This window comes from Juglans regia, chromosome 16 (assembly GCF_001411555.2).
Source record: "Juglans regia cultivar Chandler chromosome 16, Walnut 2.0, whole genome shotgun sequence".
Lineage (NCBI taxonomy): Eukaryota > Viridiplantae > Streptophyta > Magnoliopsida > Fagales > Juglandaceae > Juglans > Juglans regia.
The window spans coordinates 1048106-1065020 of record NC_049916.1 but is presented as its reverse complement, the minus strand read 5'-3'; the positions used below and the strand labels follow the sequence as shown (position 1 = coordinate 1065020).

The following is a 16915-nucleotide window of genomic DNA, read 5'->3' as shown; positions in this document are numbered from 1 at the left end:
TTGGAATCAACCTTGTCAGTAATAGGTTTGATTTCCAAAGAATTGGTATGAATCAAAATACTGGAGTAGAATTGAAGATTTTTTTAAGAATCTTCAGGAATCCAGTGGAAATTGGGTGGAAAGTAGGAAGAACAAATTTTAAAATTATCTGTATATATTGTGCTGTTAGGCTCAATATGAAACAGATATGATGAAAATTTCTTCTTTAGATATTCAGATTTTCCTTTTGGGAGGAAAAACTGAGAGGTAACAATTTGTTTGTTTTTTGACTCAATTGCTTTCGCATATGGGTCAAAATCAGCAGCAAATACAGTCGAGAACGACTGTGTTTGTACAGGCTTGCCAAGTGGCGTGAACCTGTTGACAATGTCTAATGCTGTGGTTGCAGCATTAGTGGTAGTGGATGGTCTAGACTCATTCTTGATGAGTTTTATACTGGGCTTTGGTGGAGGTGGTGGATTTACTTTTTTCTTTTCCTTCTTCTTGCTCATCCTGGGATTTTTCTGCAAGAATTCACGGGGTAAGAAAATCAGGGATTGAGTTTTGATTACCTTTAATATATTCAATGTCAAAATCAAAGATACTCAAAATAGCTTGCCATCGTGCAAAAATATGTTTTGATGCTATGTTTTTAACATCTTTTTCTAAAACAAATTTGGCACTCATGCAGTCAATCCTTACCAAAAATTTTTGGTTAAGTAAATCAGATTGAAATTTAGAAATACATAGTACTATAGCCAAAATTTCTTTTTTGATAGTACTATAATTTTCTTGTGCAGAATTCCAGGTTCCAGAATGGAAGCGAACAATTTGTTCAGAAGAACCTGGTGAAACACATTGTTTCAGAATGCCACCATAACCTATGTCCGAGGCATCTGTTTGAACAATTTTGAAGGAATTAGAAGTAGGGATACCAAGGCACGGAAGAGTTTTGACATGTGTTTTGATTTTCCTTACTAAATTAGTATGAACTTCTGTCCAGGGAGGAGGATTGGAAAGGAGTCGTTTGAACAATGGACGACACTGTTTCCTCATATCCTTGTAGAAGTCAGCAACATAATTGAGAGATCCTAAGAACCTCTGCAATTGATTTTTGTCAATGATGACATCAGGAAATTTGTCAGCAAATTCAATGGCTCGTTGGATGGGCCTGATTTTGCCTTCAGAAATATCATAACCAAGGAATCTAATCTTGGTTTGGAATAATTTGATTTTTGTTGCCGAAACAACAAGACCGTTATATCTAATGATGTCAAGAAACGATTGCAAGTGTTTCCAATGTTCATCAATAGACTTGGAGAAAACAAGGACATCGTCTATTTAGACAATGGTGAAAGTAGAGAACGAATTGAAAATGTCGTTCATGATATTTTGGAATTCACTAAGAGCATTTTTGAGACCAAAAGGCATCACATTCCACTCAAAGTGACCAAAGGGAGTAACAAAGGCAGTCTTATACCTATCTGACTCGGCTATTTGGATTTGCCAAAAACCGGACTTTAGGTCAAACTTGGAGAAGACTACTGCATCACTTAACCTATGAATTAAGTCATTTTTGTTGGGAATAGGGTACCTAATCCACTCTAAGACTTTATTCAAAGGTTTGTAATTAATGACTAAACGAGGGGTTCCTCTTTCCAGTTCGGCATTTTTCTGAACATAAAAGGCTGAATAAGACCAGGGAGATTTGCTATCCCTAATGATCCCCTTTTGTTTTAATTCAGAAATTTCTTTTTTGCAATATTCCAAGGTCTGCTTGTTCATTTGAACAGAGGTGGCCTTTGTTGGAATATTTCTTTCATTAAAATCTTTAACGTATAGGAGAGAAACTATGTGTTTCTTCCTATACCAAAAAGCATTGGGTAAATCAGAACAAACATCTGTTATGAGACGTTTGTTAAAATCATCAATTTTTGAAATTAACAAAGAAGAGGATAACTGTTCTGAAATCCTTTTGTATTTGATTTCCTGTTGGAGGAAATTCAAATGTTTTTCTTTTGCTAGAAACAAAGACTTTTTGCTTTTATCCGAATCTATTTCAAAACGGGAAGCAAAATGAAATTTGACCTTTTGACCAAAAGGGTCGGTAGTGATACCGTCTTTTTCAGTCATGAAGGGATATAAAGAAGAGATAAAAGGAATTCCCAAGATTACTTTGTCATACATGTTTTTGACTAAAACAGAGGGAATTCGAAAACAGACATTATTCTGGCAAACATGAGCATTATTGAGCTCATAATTAATGGTCATCTTTGATCCATTTGCCGAGAATAATCTTTCGGTAGATTTTTCAAAATATTTGCTAGGAATGAGACCTTCTTGAATGCAATTCAAGTCTGATCCAGAATCAATCATAGCAACAACAGAAAATTGAAAATCATGAGCAACAATAATATTAACTCGAGAAAACCATTTGGGATGAATGGTGTGTCTAATCAAACAAATTTGATTGTTCTCATGTTGGCTAGAACTAGCCTCATCTGTTTGCTCATTGTCAGAAGGAATATATTGATCAAGTTGTTTGTCAATCTTGATTAATAAAAATTCTTGTCTTAAAACTTCGTTCTCAGATTTTAGGTTATTTATTTCATATCTGAGTTCTACAATTTCTTTTTTGACAGAATTTATTTCATGTTGTAAATCAGAAACAGAAATATCCTTGGGTTTTTTCTTTTGAAATCTTTCCAAGGTTTCTTGAAAATTAATCCTTTGTCTAGAAGTTTCTGGTTCTTGACGAACCATCGTCTTCTTTAGCTTTAGAAGATATTCTTCTTTAAGCTCAGGATTGGTAATTTGGGAAATAAGGGTTAGCAAGAGATTTTCTTGTTCTTCGGACTTAGTTAAGACATTGATTGTCTTACTAGGAGTCTTACAACAAGTGGAATTACAATTGCAACCCAGCTTTGGATCAGAAGGCTCAAGAGTCTCAGTGTCAGAGTGATATTCAGAATCACTAGAACTGAACTCAAGGGTATCCAATGATGAAGACGAGTCTATTTCTAGGAGTCGAAATAGTTCTTCTTTATCATGGTTACCAATATCCAACTGATTAAGCTTTTTCTTAATTTTTTGGGCTTTCTTGGGACATTTATCTGCAAAATGCCCAGTCTTGCCGCATTTAAAACATTTTCCTGGAAAATCTTTTGGATTTTTAAAATTCTTTTTCTCCGAAGATTTCTTAGAAAATGGTTTCTTGTAAAATTCATTACGGAGTTTTCTCCTAAAACCACCATAAGGTTTATAAGTTTTATGCTTCCTTTTAGATGGAGCAATACTGGGAAGACCGAATTGTTCACAGAATGTGCCCATTTCGTATTTGGCCTTCTTACTATTTCTCATCTGTTCACGGAGCATTCTTTGATCATTACACATACTAATACAAAGTTTCTTAATTACGCTGAAAATATCACCATAGGTGTAATTTTCGTAATTGAGGAATCCAGAGATATCAGTAAGTTCTTCCTTCACTTTATAAGCAAATAATCGAGGTAAGCCATCAACAAATTTATCTTTCCAGTAAGGCTTTTGACTGTCGTCACGAAGCATTACTCGAGAAATGAAAACATCTTGCTACCATCTATAATCTGACATCTGATGACATCGAAGATTATTTAACTGGTCGCTTACACGACTGGTTATGTTGGATGGTGTGCCAATAAAGTGTTTCAAAATAGTGTAAATCAAAGTATTAACACCATCAGGATGTGCCATCCCAATAGTTTCATAAAAAATAGGTAACCATTCTTCATTACGTCTTACGGCGTTCTGAATGGTTTCCCTGGTTTCATTGGTTAAATGTTTGTCCCACCAATGTTTTAAAACTCCAGAAAATCCTTGGGTTAAAATGATTACAATATCAGGCTGTCTGATATTGTTGTTAACATAAGCACTTGCTACCAAAGACATTTTACTCATGGTATTAAGGATTTCTTGTTCAGAGAAACCATCAATATTCCATTCGTAAACTTTGTCAGCAGAGTAAGAAGATTGGCTTTGAAAAACTTTTTCTTCAAACTGTAAATCAGGAGGAGTAGGCCTGGAATACCAGTTCTTCGTCAGACTCATTGGTTTGGGTCCTTTTGAAGAGAATCTGGCAATTTCAATTAAATCAATATCCTTGTCATCAGAGGAATCATCGCTAGACGATTCTTCTGTGGATTCAACAAGAACATCTTCTTTGCCATTACTATTTAATGTACTGGTAGAAGGTTGTTCTCTTTTGAGATCAGCAATCATCTGATCAATCTTTTCCAAAGTTTTGGCCTGAGGATTTTTTAAATCGATTTTTGGCCTTTCTTCTGGTAAGATAATCAGGGGTTTTTCAATCTTTTTCTTTGGCTGATCTTTAGGGAAGACCAAAGGATATTCATTTTTAAAAACAGGATTTGAAGTAAAAACTGGCTTCTCAACCTTTTCTTCAATCCTATCTAACTGTTCTCCGATCGTATGTAGTGCAAGATTCGCAAAATTATTTTGAGAAATAATCTTTTTTGCTTCTTTAAGAATCTTGTCCTTTTTTGGATCTTTTGAAACAGTGTCAGAGAGTTTGAAAGGAGAACCAATTACTTCTAACCCTTTAATAGGAATAACAATTGTCTCCAAAGGAGGGTGACTAGTCTGGATGACAGTCCTTCCTTCTTCCTTGACAAAATCTGTTTTAATAACGTTTAAAGAATTTTTTGAAACATAGGTGTTTTCTGCAAAGTCCAGAAGAGAAATATGCTTTTGGAGCTTATTCATCTCTTCTTTCCATTTGCGTTTAACACGCTGTTTTTCTAAATCTGAAAATTTTGCAACATAGGCTTTTCGCCTTTGTTTGTTTTCAGAAGAAGCAAAATCCTTTAGTAAAGCAGGTAAATCAATTTCAAAGGGTTTGTTTAAAACATTTAAACTATGATGAATAGGTGCAACAGGGGCTTGCATATCTGAAGCTGTTGGTGACATAGAAGAATTATCTTCTTTGTCAGCTTCATCATTTATGTTCTGGTCTTTAGAAGATCCAGCACCACCTTGTGCAGTGTAAAAAGCAGAAGTAACTTGAGAGGACGTGGTTTGTCCTTTCAGTTTTAAAACAGTTTTTTTGGGTTGAACTGTCCTCACAGAATCTTCAAGAAATTGATGGAGTTTGATATCATTTCTTGAATTGTCTTGAACAAAACTAGATCTGGAACCAGCAAAAGAATTTCTTCTTCTACTAGAGGTTTCAGACTTATCAAAAGAAATTTTAACAGTTCCATCTAAATATTGTTGGATGATATCAGCATGAGCATCCGGAACAATATTTTTTGGAGGAGGAGGAATTTCTTGGTCCAAAATCCATTCAGTGGGAAGGGTTATGTTTTCCCAATAAATAATTTTTGGAACTTTTATATCTACATCTGAAGAGCTACTCTGGATCAGGAGAGTGTGCTTTCCAGAAGGTTTTGTAATAGCTTTTGGATCTAAATTCGTTTTTAAACACAAGTTAGAATGTGGAGGAGTAATTCCTCAGTATCATCGAGGGTATCCTCTAAGTCTAATCTTGTCCTTTTCTGGATCCTTTCTGGTAAGATAATCAGGGGTTTTTAACAGCTCTGAACAGATACCCAGCTTGTTTTGGTATCAGAGCCATTCTGGTATCTAATTGTTGCACATTATTCTTCTATTTTCTATCTTGTTTTGATCATCCTCTACTGGGTGCGGGAGTTTCTGCACTAGGTGGTTCAGGATCGGGTCTGGGATAGAGTAAGGAATCCAGGTAAGTCCCTCCAAAGCCGGGTAGGCGTCTGGGCAGATAGTGGTTCCTGAGGGTAGTCCCACAAACGGTAAGTTCGCAGCCTCTTTGAGATGCAACCTTCCCTGTAGATTAGGATCAAAACCATTTAGAATGTGGAGGAGTAATTCCTCAATTAGTTCCAGGTCGGCCCTGCCTCCTGACATAATTAATGAAGAAGATTGCTCTTATGGAGAAGAGCTATCTCCTAATCTGAGATCGTGGAAGATCCCAGAAATTGATCCCTCATCAATTTATCAAACCATTTGGTTAAAAAATACTTTTTTAAAAACCTTGAATGTTCGAACAGTAACAAACCTACAGTATATCTAGATCCCAAGAAAAATGTTTTCTTTTCATAGAAAAAGAAATTCAAAAATATCAAAACATGGGATATAAATATATTCACATAGGTTCTGTTCAGGTTGCTGCTAAACCCTTAACAAGGCTAGGCATCAACGCCTCTGTTCTTTTCTGTCTACGTGATGGCAGATTCCTCAATTTTGAGGATAGCATTCTTGGAATGATTCAGTCCTCCCTTTCGGAAGGACCTGTTCATTTTGATTGTTTTCCAAATCTCACATTGTGTTTAACTGACAAACACATCTTAAAATGTTTGAATTTAAATGTTTTGACTTCTGGCTATCAAATGCTTGAAGGAAGCAAACCTCTTGCCTTGATTTTTCGGATTTATTATCGTCTTTTAAAAACGAATTTAGATCCAAAAGCTATTACAAAACCTTCTGGAAAGCACACTCTCCTAATCCAGAGTAGCTCTTCAGATGTAGATATAAAAGTTCCAAAAAGGATTTATTGGGAAAACATAACCCTTCCCACTGAATGGATTTTGGACCAAGAAATTCCTCCTCCTCCAAAAAATATTGTTCCGGATGCTCATGCTGATATAATCCAACAATATTTAGATGGAACTGTTAAAATTTCTTTTGATAAGTCTGAAACCTCTAGTAGAAGAAGAAATTCTTTTGCTGGTTCCAGATCTAGTTTTATTCAAGACAATTCAAGAAATGATATCAAACTCCATCAATTTCTTGAAGATTCTGTGAGGACAGTTCAACCCAAAAAACCTGTTTTAAAACTGAAAGGACAAACCACGTCCTCTCAAGTTACTTCTGCTTTTTACACTGCACAAGGTGGTGCTGGATCTTCTAAAGACCAGAACATAAATGATGAAGCTGACAAAGAAGATAATTCTTCTATGTCACCAACAGCTTCAGATATGCAAGCCCCTGTTGCACCTATTCATCATAATTTAAATGTTTTAAACAAACCCTTTGAAATTGATTTACCTGCTTTACTAAAGGATTTTGCTTCTTCTGAAAACAAACAAAGGCGAAAAGTCTATGTTGCAAAATTTTCAGATTTAGAAAAACAGCGTGTTAAACGCAAATGGAAAGAAGAGATGAATAAGCTCCAAAAGCATATTTCTCTTCTGGACTTTGCAGAAAACACCTATGTTTCAAAAAATTCTTTAAACGTTGTTAAAACAGATTTTGTCAAGGAAAAGAAAAAAGTAAATCCACCACCTCCACCAAAGCCCAGTATAAAACTCATCAAGAATGAGTCTGGACCATCCACTACCACTAATGCTGCAACCACAGCATTAGACATTGTCAACAGGTTCACGCCACTTGGCAAGCCTGTACAAACACAGTCGTTCTCGACTGTATTTGCTGCTGATTTTGACCCATATGCGAAAGTAATTGAGTCAAAAAACAAACAAATTGTTACCTCTCAGTTTTTCCTCCCAAAAGGAAAATCTGAATATCTAAAGAAGAAATTTTCATCATATCTGTTTCATATTGAGCCTAACAGCACAATATATACAGATAATTTTAAAATTTGTTCTTCCTACTTTCCACCCAATTTCCACTGGATTCCTGAAAATTCTTAAAAAAATCTTCAATTCTACTCCAGTATTTTGATTCATACCAATTCTTTGGAAATCAAACCTATTACTGATAAGGTTGATTCCAATAAATTGATCTATCACAGTGCCAATATTTTCCAAGTCCTTACCCAAGCAGACTGGGGATCTACCCCATCTACTCCTAAAAGACTTGCCCAAACTGACACTGTTTTCACCTACCATGATTATATTGAAGCTTGGAAGCGCTTCATGTTCTTCCAAACTCCTGATATGAGCCATTCCTGATTCTTAAAATTCCATAAAAATTTCAAAGGAACTCTTCCTCTCTGGTTTCTCCAATGGTGGAACCTTTATGGATTAATTCCTGAGAATTTACCAGGTCAGCTTTTTCAAGCTTACCAACATTATGCCAATATTGCTGGCCCAACCTTAGACCAGCACTCTAAAATATTTCACCCGACCTTGATTTTCTGCAAAAGATACCACCTCCCGTGGATCTTTAAATGGAACTATGAAAGATCAGGTGATACCATGACTCGAGTTTATTTCACAAAATGGTGGGATAAATTCGCAAATGTTGAAAAAACTGTTGATTTATTGATCAAGGACTTTCCGCAGACTGCACCTAACCTGCAGGACAAAACTGAATTTCCCAAGATCAAGGCTGGATCATCCAACGTCCCTGAATATCCCTTAATTCAGGCTCCTACTTCTCCAACAAAATCTCGGGGGAGTAAAGACAAGGACAAGGATAGTTCATCATCTAAATCCTCTAAGTCTAAAAGAACTGACATCTTTGATGGACTTAATAAAAAGGATTTAATCAACATATTGAAAGAATCATTATCAAAGTCTCTAAGCAAGTCTGAAGAAGAAGACTCAGACACATCCTCAGAGACTTCATACAGCAATCTGTTTGGTAACTCAGGATTCGCCGGATTAACAGACGAAGAATGATTACCATCAGAAGACAAAGAAGACCCACTGACAAAGCCTCCTTTGCTCATTTGTCATCTTGTGCCGAAAGCAGTAGCCGCCAGACACAATGATGGTACTTGTGGTAGAACAGTACTAACAACTGTTCAATCACACTTTTACTTTTACTTTTCCCGTGCTTAAACAGTAATAACAACTGTTCACCCACGGATCTACTTTGTAAATAGGAACTCCTTCATCTATAAAAGGAGAACCTTGTTTTATTTTTAGGCATAGCTCATCCGCCCCTTCTCCTTCTCTATCTAATCCAGTTCTCTCTCTCAATCCCTCTTCCTCTTATTTTGCTCTCAATATTGTAAGTGCAAATAACAGCACTACCTGCTTCCCTTGTATTTTCATTATCTTTATATTAATGATAATGTTTTGTTCATATATCTGTTTTTGCATCATGCATATGGTCGGTTTAACCGCCTACCTTTAATTGTGCATATTTACTTGTGCTCACTTATCATATTCTCCTTTCCTTCTCTTCTTCTTTTGTCTCCTTTCATCCCCCTCTCCATTCCGCTTGTTTTGGTATCAGAGTCATTCTGGTATCTAATTGTTGCATATTATTCTTCTATTTTCTATCTTGTTTTGATCATCCTCTACTGGGTGCGGGAGTTTCTGCACTAGGTGGTTAAAACCTTGAATGTTCGAACAGTCGAACAAACCTACAGTATATCTAGATCCCAAGAAAAATGTTTTCTTTTCACAGAAAAAGAAATTCAAAAATATCAAAACATGGGATATAAATATATTCACATAGGTTCTGTTCAGGTTGCTGCTAAACCCTTAACAAGGCTAGGCATCAACGCCTCTGTTCTTTTCTGTCTATGTGATGGCAGATTCCTCAATTTTGAGGATAGCATTCTTGGATTGATTCAGTCCTCCCTTTCGGAAGGACCTGTTCATTTTGATTGTTTTCCAAATCTCACATTGTGTTTAACTGACAAACACATCTTAAAATGTTTGATTTTAAATGTTTTGACTTCTGGCTATCAAATGCTTGAAGGAAGCAAACCTCTTCGGCACAAAATGACAATTTTGATAAAGGAGACCGGTTATATCATGATCAAATTGTTTATCGATCTTGAATAATAAAAATTCTTGTCTTAAAACTTCATTCTCAGATTTGAGGTTATTTATTTCAGATCTGAGATCTACCATTTCTTTTTTGACAGAATTTATTTCAAATTGTAAATCAGAAACAGAAATATCCTTGGGTTTTTTCTTTGAAAATCTTTCCAAGGTTTCTTGAAAATTAACCCTTTGAATAGAGGGTTCTGGATCTTTGCGAACCATGACCTTCTTTAGCTTTAGGAGATATTCTTCCTTAAGCTCAGGGTTAGTAATTTGAGAAATCAAGGTTAGCAAAAGATTTTCTTGTTCTTCAGCCTTAGTTAAGACATTGATTGTCTTTTCTGGAGGCTTGCAACAAGTAGAATTACAATTGCAACCTAGCTTTAAGTCAGACGAATCTGGAGTTGTAGTTTCAAAGTGATATTCTGAATCACTAGAACTATACTCAAAGATTTTCGATGATGAAGATGATTCTATTTCTAGGAGTCGAAATAGTTCTTCTTTATCATGGGAATTGATATCCATCTGGCTAAGCTTCTTTTTAAAAGCTTTGACTTTTTTGGGACATTTATCTGCAAAATGCCCAGTATTGCCGCACTTAAAACATTTTCCATGAGAAAAATCTTTGGAATTTTTGAAATTCTTTTTCTTAGGAAATTGTTTAGAAAAAGGTTTTTTATAAGTTTTCTTATAAAATTCATCATGGGGTTTTCTCCTGAAGCCACCATGAGGTTTAGAAGTTTTATGCTTTCTTTTAGATGGAGCATTACTAGGAAGACCGAATTGTTCACAGAAAGTGCCCATTTCGTACTTGGCTTTCTTAGTATTTCTCATCTGTTCACGAAGCATTCTTTGATCATGACACATACTAATGCCAAGTTTCTTAACAATACTGAAGATATCACCATAGGTGTAATCCTCATAGTTAATTAACCCAGAAGCATTAGTAAGCTCTTCTTTGACTTTATAGGCAAATAGACGAGGTAATCCGTCAATAAATTTCTCCTTCCAGTAAGGCTTTTGACTGTCGTCACGAAGCATTACTCGAGAAATAAAAACATCTTGATACCATCTATAATCTGACATCTGATGACATCTGAGATTATTCAACTGATCACTTACGCGACTAGTTATATTGGATGGTGTTCCAATAAAATGTTTTAAAACAGTGTAAATCAAAGTGTTGATACCATCAGGATGTGCCATCCCGATAGCCTCATCAAAAATAGGTAAACCTTCCTCATTGCGTTTTACTGCATGTTGGACGGTTTCCCTGGTATCATTGGTGAGGTACTTATCCCACCAATTTCTTAAAACACCGGTAAAACTTTGTGTTAAAATCTTGACAATATTTGAGTAATGTTATGTTGCTCACTTACCAATATATATATATATATATATAGGTCCATGAGGTTTTCTGGATCTTATGTAGAAGTTTAATTCGTGGAATTCTAAGTTACACAAGATCAAGACTTGAAATCCTCGTCGCTTGTCTTGTCATCTTTTTCAAGTTAAATTATATATATATATATATATATATATATATATATCGAATATCCTAGTGTAAGTGTTGCTTGAAGTGAACTCGCGCGCGTTTAATTTATCATGCCACAAGTATATGAGTTACATGATGAGAGTTGTCATCGTGTCCAAGAAAACCGATCATGATGTGGAAATGTATAGCTTGCAATAACGTCAACCTTTGGGATTATACAATTTGCATCATGAGTACTGCAATATGCGCGATCGATGATTTATATATATATATATGCCAATTAATCTCTCAACGTGCATGAGTACTATTATAATGCATGAAAATTAAGTACTATTCCTGCTGGAAATTAAATGACTCGATCCGGTCTTTTTAAATATGAAATATATATTGTTTTGAGCTTGTAGAAGGTTATGCTATATCATGATCTTGGTATAATGTATATATATAGGTCTTTGATTTTGCAATTAATTAATAATTAATAATAATGATAATAAAATTATATATATTGGCTCTATGAATTACACAAAGTTAAAGTTTTCTATATACTGTCATTAAATATTGCAGAATAACATGCAGATGATCTTGATAACCTTCTTGGGGGGAACAAGTAAAACTACCAACTAGATAGCTAGCAGGATGATGATTGTACAAGCCTTGGGATCGATGGTTGATCATTAATTAACGGCCAATCACACAGCATATTTATATATTAAGCAATAATTAAAAAGTTGTCAGCTTTCATGTCTAGATACATGAGGTATATCCATAATTGTATCTATGCAAATAGAATATCCTTGAAAAACCTAGGATTAAACGTTCTTCATCATTCTATCAGAGAACAAGTATAGATTGGCAAAGTTATATATAAGCTAGCACAGAGTACTAGATAAACCCAGCCGCCGCCGGCAAATAAATTAGTACCATCCCACAAAAAAGAAAAGATCATCAAAATATGTCTTTAGCTGTGCTCCAAGCCCTCGACTCTGCTCGCACACAATGGTACCACATCACCGCCATCATCATTGCTGGAATGGGGTTCTTCACAGATGCATACGACCTTTTTTGCATCTCCACGGTCTCAAAACTCTTGGGTCGACTTTACTACTACGACCCTAGCACAGGGACGCCGGGAAAGCTTCCCGTTAATGTTAACAACGTTGTGGTTGGTGTTGCCCTAATTGGCACTCTAACAGGTCAACTAGTCTTCGGCTGGCTGGGTGACAAACTTGGCCGTAAAAGGGTTTATGGTATCACTCTAGTTATCATGGTAATTTGCGCCATATGCTCTGGCCTTTCTTTCGGTGCAGGTGCAAAATCTGTTATTGGAACGCTTTGTTTCTTCAGGTTCTGGTTAGGATTTGGCATTGGAGGAGATTACCCCCTCTCTGCCACGATCATGTCTGAATACGCCAACAAAAAAACTCGTGGGGCATTCATCGCCGCAGTGTTTGCAATGCAAGGTGTGGGGATTATATTCGCAGGCCTGGTCTCCATGATATTGTCAAAGATCTTCCTTCGCTACTGTCAGGAAGTCGGCCCATTCAAAGTGGATCACTTGCTTTCTACACAACCAAGTGCAGATTATCTATGGCGGATTGTGCTTATGCTAGGAGCTTTTCCGGCACTCTTAACTTACTATTGGCGAATGAAAATGCCCGAAACCGGTCGATACACCGCCATAATCGAAGGGAACGCAAAACAAGCAGCTGCTGATATGGGAAGGGTTCTTGACATTGAAATTCAAGCAGAACAGGAGAAGTTGTCTCAATTCAATGCTGCAAACAACTATCCGTTGCTCTCTAGGGAGTTCTTTCGGCGGCACGGTCTTAATTTAATAGGCACCACGAGCACATGGTTCCTGTTGGACATAGCCTTTTACAGCCAGAACTTGACCCAGAAGGATATTTTCCCGGCCGTGGGTTTGATAAAGAAGGACGTGGAACTTAATGCTCTCCGAGAAGTCTTCGAGACATCGCGTGCTATGTTTGTCGTTGCATTGTTTGGTACCTTCCCTGGTTACTGGTTCACCGTGTACTTCATCGAGAAGCTGGGTCGTTTCATCATCCAACTTGTCGGTTTCTTTATGATGTCTGCCTTCATGTTCATCATGGGTCTTCAATACCAGTACCTCAAGAACCATGGCACAACCTTTGCAGCTTTGTACGGCCTAACTTTTTTCTTTGCTAATTTTGGGCCAAACAGCACCACCTTCGTGCTTCCAGCTGAATTGTTCCCGACCAGGCTGAGGTCGACATGTCATGCTCTAAGTGCGGCGGCCGGGAAGGCCGGGGCAATGGTTGGAGCATTTGGGGTGCAAAATTATACTTTGGATGGTAACGTAAACGACATTAAGAAGGCCATGATATTTTTGGCATTCACCAACATGTTGGGCTTTTTTTTCACGTTCTTAGTTTCCGAGACCAAAGGACGCTCGTTGGAGGAAATATCGGGAGAAGATGGCGGCGGTAACACAAGACATGGCTGTAATAGACCCACGGTGACTCAGACCACTCCTGAAGAGTACCGGAACTAATTACGGGGAGAGGACTACTAGTACGTACGTCATGAAGCATGCATATACGCAAATTATCTTGGATTATAATTATATATTTGTGTAAATTATAAAATCTTGAATTTTTAATATGGAAAATATTATTATATCTCTTAATTTATACGACTTACTTTATCCCTTTGCATATTAAAAAAATTAAAATATATATATATATATTTAAAACAAAATGATACTTAGAAAACACAAAAAGAGTATCGGAAGATAAATATCCTAGATTCCCTCTGCTCTTTCATGTTTATGTTTTTAATATTTTAACAATCTATGTGCATGACACTATCAAGAGCGCAAAATGAGTGATATAAATTAGCTAGAAAGCATAGTAGGCTAGTACGTAGCATTGTCCTTTTAATATATATATATAGCCATTACAGTACTAAATACCTAAAAATATATATGTTCCCTACCCTACTGATAGTAATATTCTATATATCAATTTAATTAAGACTGTGAATATATTTTTATGAATGAAAGTGGTGCAATCACAAAGAGATTCCTCAAAAGTAAATTTATAATGTGAAAAAACTTAATTTATATAATACGTTAAATATAGTTTACAATAAAATTGATTTTGCAATCTAACGTATTACATCAAGTCATATCAATTTATAAGATTTCAGCTTTGTTGTTGTACTATTTCTCTTTTATGAAATTACTTTATGGTTAAATTATTTGTCCTAGCTAATACGCCTCTATTAATTTTTAGGTGGGAGAAAAATCCCGAACGCTAGAAAGCTCGATTTGGAACAACAATTTAATGTGCCTAGCTTGATGATCATTTCTCAACACCAGATAAAACAAAAAGACTATTAATTAATGACAAATTGGAAGTTATAGATCAGAGGTCCAAACCGCCATATTCAAACATGTACATGAAAAACTGGACGGTAATTGATCAGTGTTTTCAAGAATATATAATTTGTTGTTTGTAGAAGGCGTTTTTGGACCTCGTGTATTATATAAAGAAGCTTTTTGGGAATTTTTTAGAAATAAAATGTTTTCAGCGATGATTTTGAGAAATTAAATTACAAAAAGAGAGTGATCAATAAGGAGAATTTTTAAGTAGCATCTAATTAAAATGTTTTTTGTATGGGCCGCCGGAGTGTTGGAATGTTTTTAATGCATGCCTTAAGACTACGTTTAGATATTAAAATAAGTTGATTTGAGTTGAGTTGAGATGATAAAATATTGTTAAAATGTTATTTTTTAATATTATTATTATTTTAGAATTTAAAAAAATTGAATTTTTTATTATATTTTAAATTAAAATTTAAAAAAATTAAAATAATGAGTTGAGACGAGTTTAAAAACTAAAAAGTCTTTTTCAAGCTGCTTTGATGGCATCACCCATATATGCACCTTGTGAATGCAGGCTTAATTATGCTAGCAAATGGCGGCTGGCTGATCATGTTCATATTGTGCTTAATTATATGCTTGTGGTTTAAGTCATATCCTTAATTTATTTTATTTATATGAACAAATAGATCAAAATCCTTATTAAGTATGTAGCTTTCTAATTTCTTGTCGACCAATTCGCCAGAATATTTTAAAATGTTCTCAATCCCCCAAAACTTGGGATCGATTAATTAATCATGTTCCTCGTTTCGTTTTCATTCCTTCATGCATAGACCAATTACAAAATAATAATTAGAAAGATAGAGTGCACAAATAAATGCAAGCTAGAAATTAAGATCCCTAGCTCAAATTAAGTACTTGTCTAAATATATTTATTGAGGGTCTCGTGTTTATAATAAAAAATAAAAACAGCATGATCAATATTATTAAATGAACTTTACAGTATTTATCATTATTCAAGTGAATATTGTATCACCACTCACCACCATTGAAATCAATATTGCCGGAATGGACTGATCTTTAACTTTCTTCTTTTTTCTCATATTGTTTGGGGAAATGGAATAAAAAAAATGGAATAGTACTCCAAAATTAATGAGAGAAAAAGAGACTCCAATATCATGACCTGGAACTCTTCAATTTGGTCACAATTAAGCAGGATGATTATCAGCATTTGGATTGGGATGTACATACGTATAACGTACCTTGCATGCATACCGTTTGAGGGCAGAAAGTTCTATAATTTATATATATATATATATATATATATATATGAGAAAAGATATTTGCAATCATTAATTGTGTAACCGTCGCGTAATTATTTTGAAAAAGTGAATAAAATATAAGACTTATATGAAAAAAATTATTTTTTTAATAGTGGACTCCACTCTTTTTTTAAAGTGATTAAGCAGTTTTCATGTATTTTATGGTTGTATCTAGAATTACTCTTTAAAAAATATAAAAATAGAAAAGGCATAGAAAATACATGAAAAAGAAAGAGGATGGATAAAGATGCAGTTCTCGTTCTCCATCGCACGTCTAGCATTTTCGACCCCAACATTTCATCGTCACATGTTATTGTCGGCGTTATCTCTGACAATTTTGAACACTTCATCTCTACTAGTCTTCATCATCATCTGTGGTAAGTGGGCTCATTTCCCCTATCGGTAAAAAAAATCCTCTTTGTTTCTCTCACTGTAAAAAAAAAAAAATCTCCCCATTTGTTTGTCTCTGTTTCTCTCTCCCAATCGGAAATCCTCACAAATTTAGGAGGATATAGAAAATAACTCTCTTTCAAAGGCTCTTTTTACTGGCTTACATGACCAGGAAGAAATTTTTACCCCTGAGAAGGAGAACTTCACCCCAAACGCTCTTGTGATTTCTTTGAGTAAGAATGGTGGGCTTGAAGAAACTAAGAACTCTAAATCAAGCACGTCATCCTTTTCAAAGGTGACTTTCAACACTGATATCCATCCAGAAAAAGAGCCTCTTCAAAGGGTTGGTATTGATGCTAAATTACTTGTGTTAGATAATCGAGAGGATATTGTAAAGAACTCATCCCGAGTCGCAACATGGAGGAGTTAGGGTTTAAAAACCCATCATGGGGTGCGACATGGAGGAGAGATGGAGGGGGTTACGGTTCAAAAACTGGGAAGGTGAAAATTTAGAGAGATGGAGGAGAGAGATGGAGGGGGAGCACGAGATGGGTTTCAAAAACTGGGAAAGAAAAATTCTAAAATGTATCATATTAATTTCCACATATACTCCCGTGTTTATTTATGTGCATCCCTGCGCAAACTC

At 35.5% G+C, this 16915-nt stretch overlaps 1 protein-coding gene across 1 annotated transcript; it reads left to right on the top strand.

The window, feature by feature from the left end:
- The first annotated feature begins 12145 nt into the window (after positions 1–12145).
- LOC109019611 (low affinity inorganic phosphate transporter 4-like) lies at positions 12146–13726 on the top strand. The gene has a single exon (XM_035686589.1). It carries the CDS (start codon positions 12146–12148, stop codon positions 13724–13726), a length of 1581 nt encoding a protein of 526 aa, XP_035542482.1.
- Positions 13727–16915: the final 3189 nt, after the last annotated feature.

What these genes read in the sequence shown, in the direction of transcription:
- LOC109019611 (XM_035686589.1), top strand. Translation starts at nt 12,146, where the DNA reads ATGTCTTTAGCTGTGCTCCAAGCCCTCGACTCTGCTCGCACACAATGG.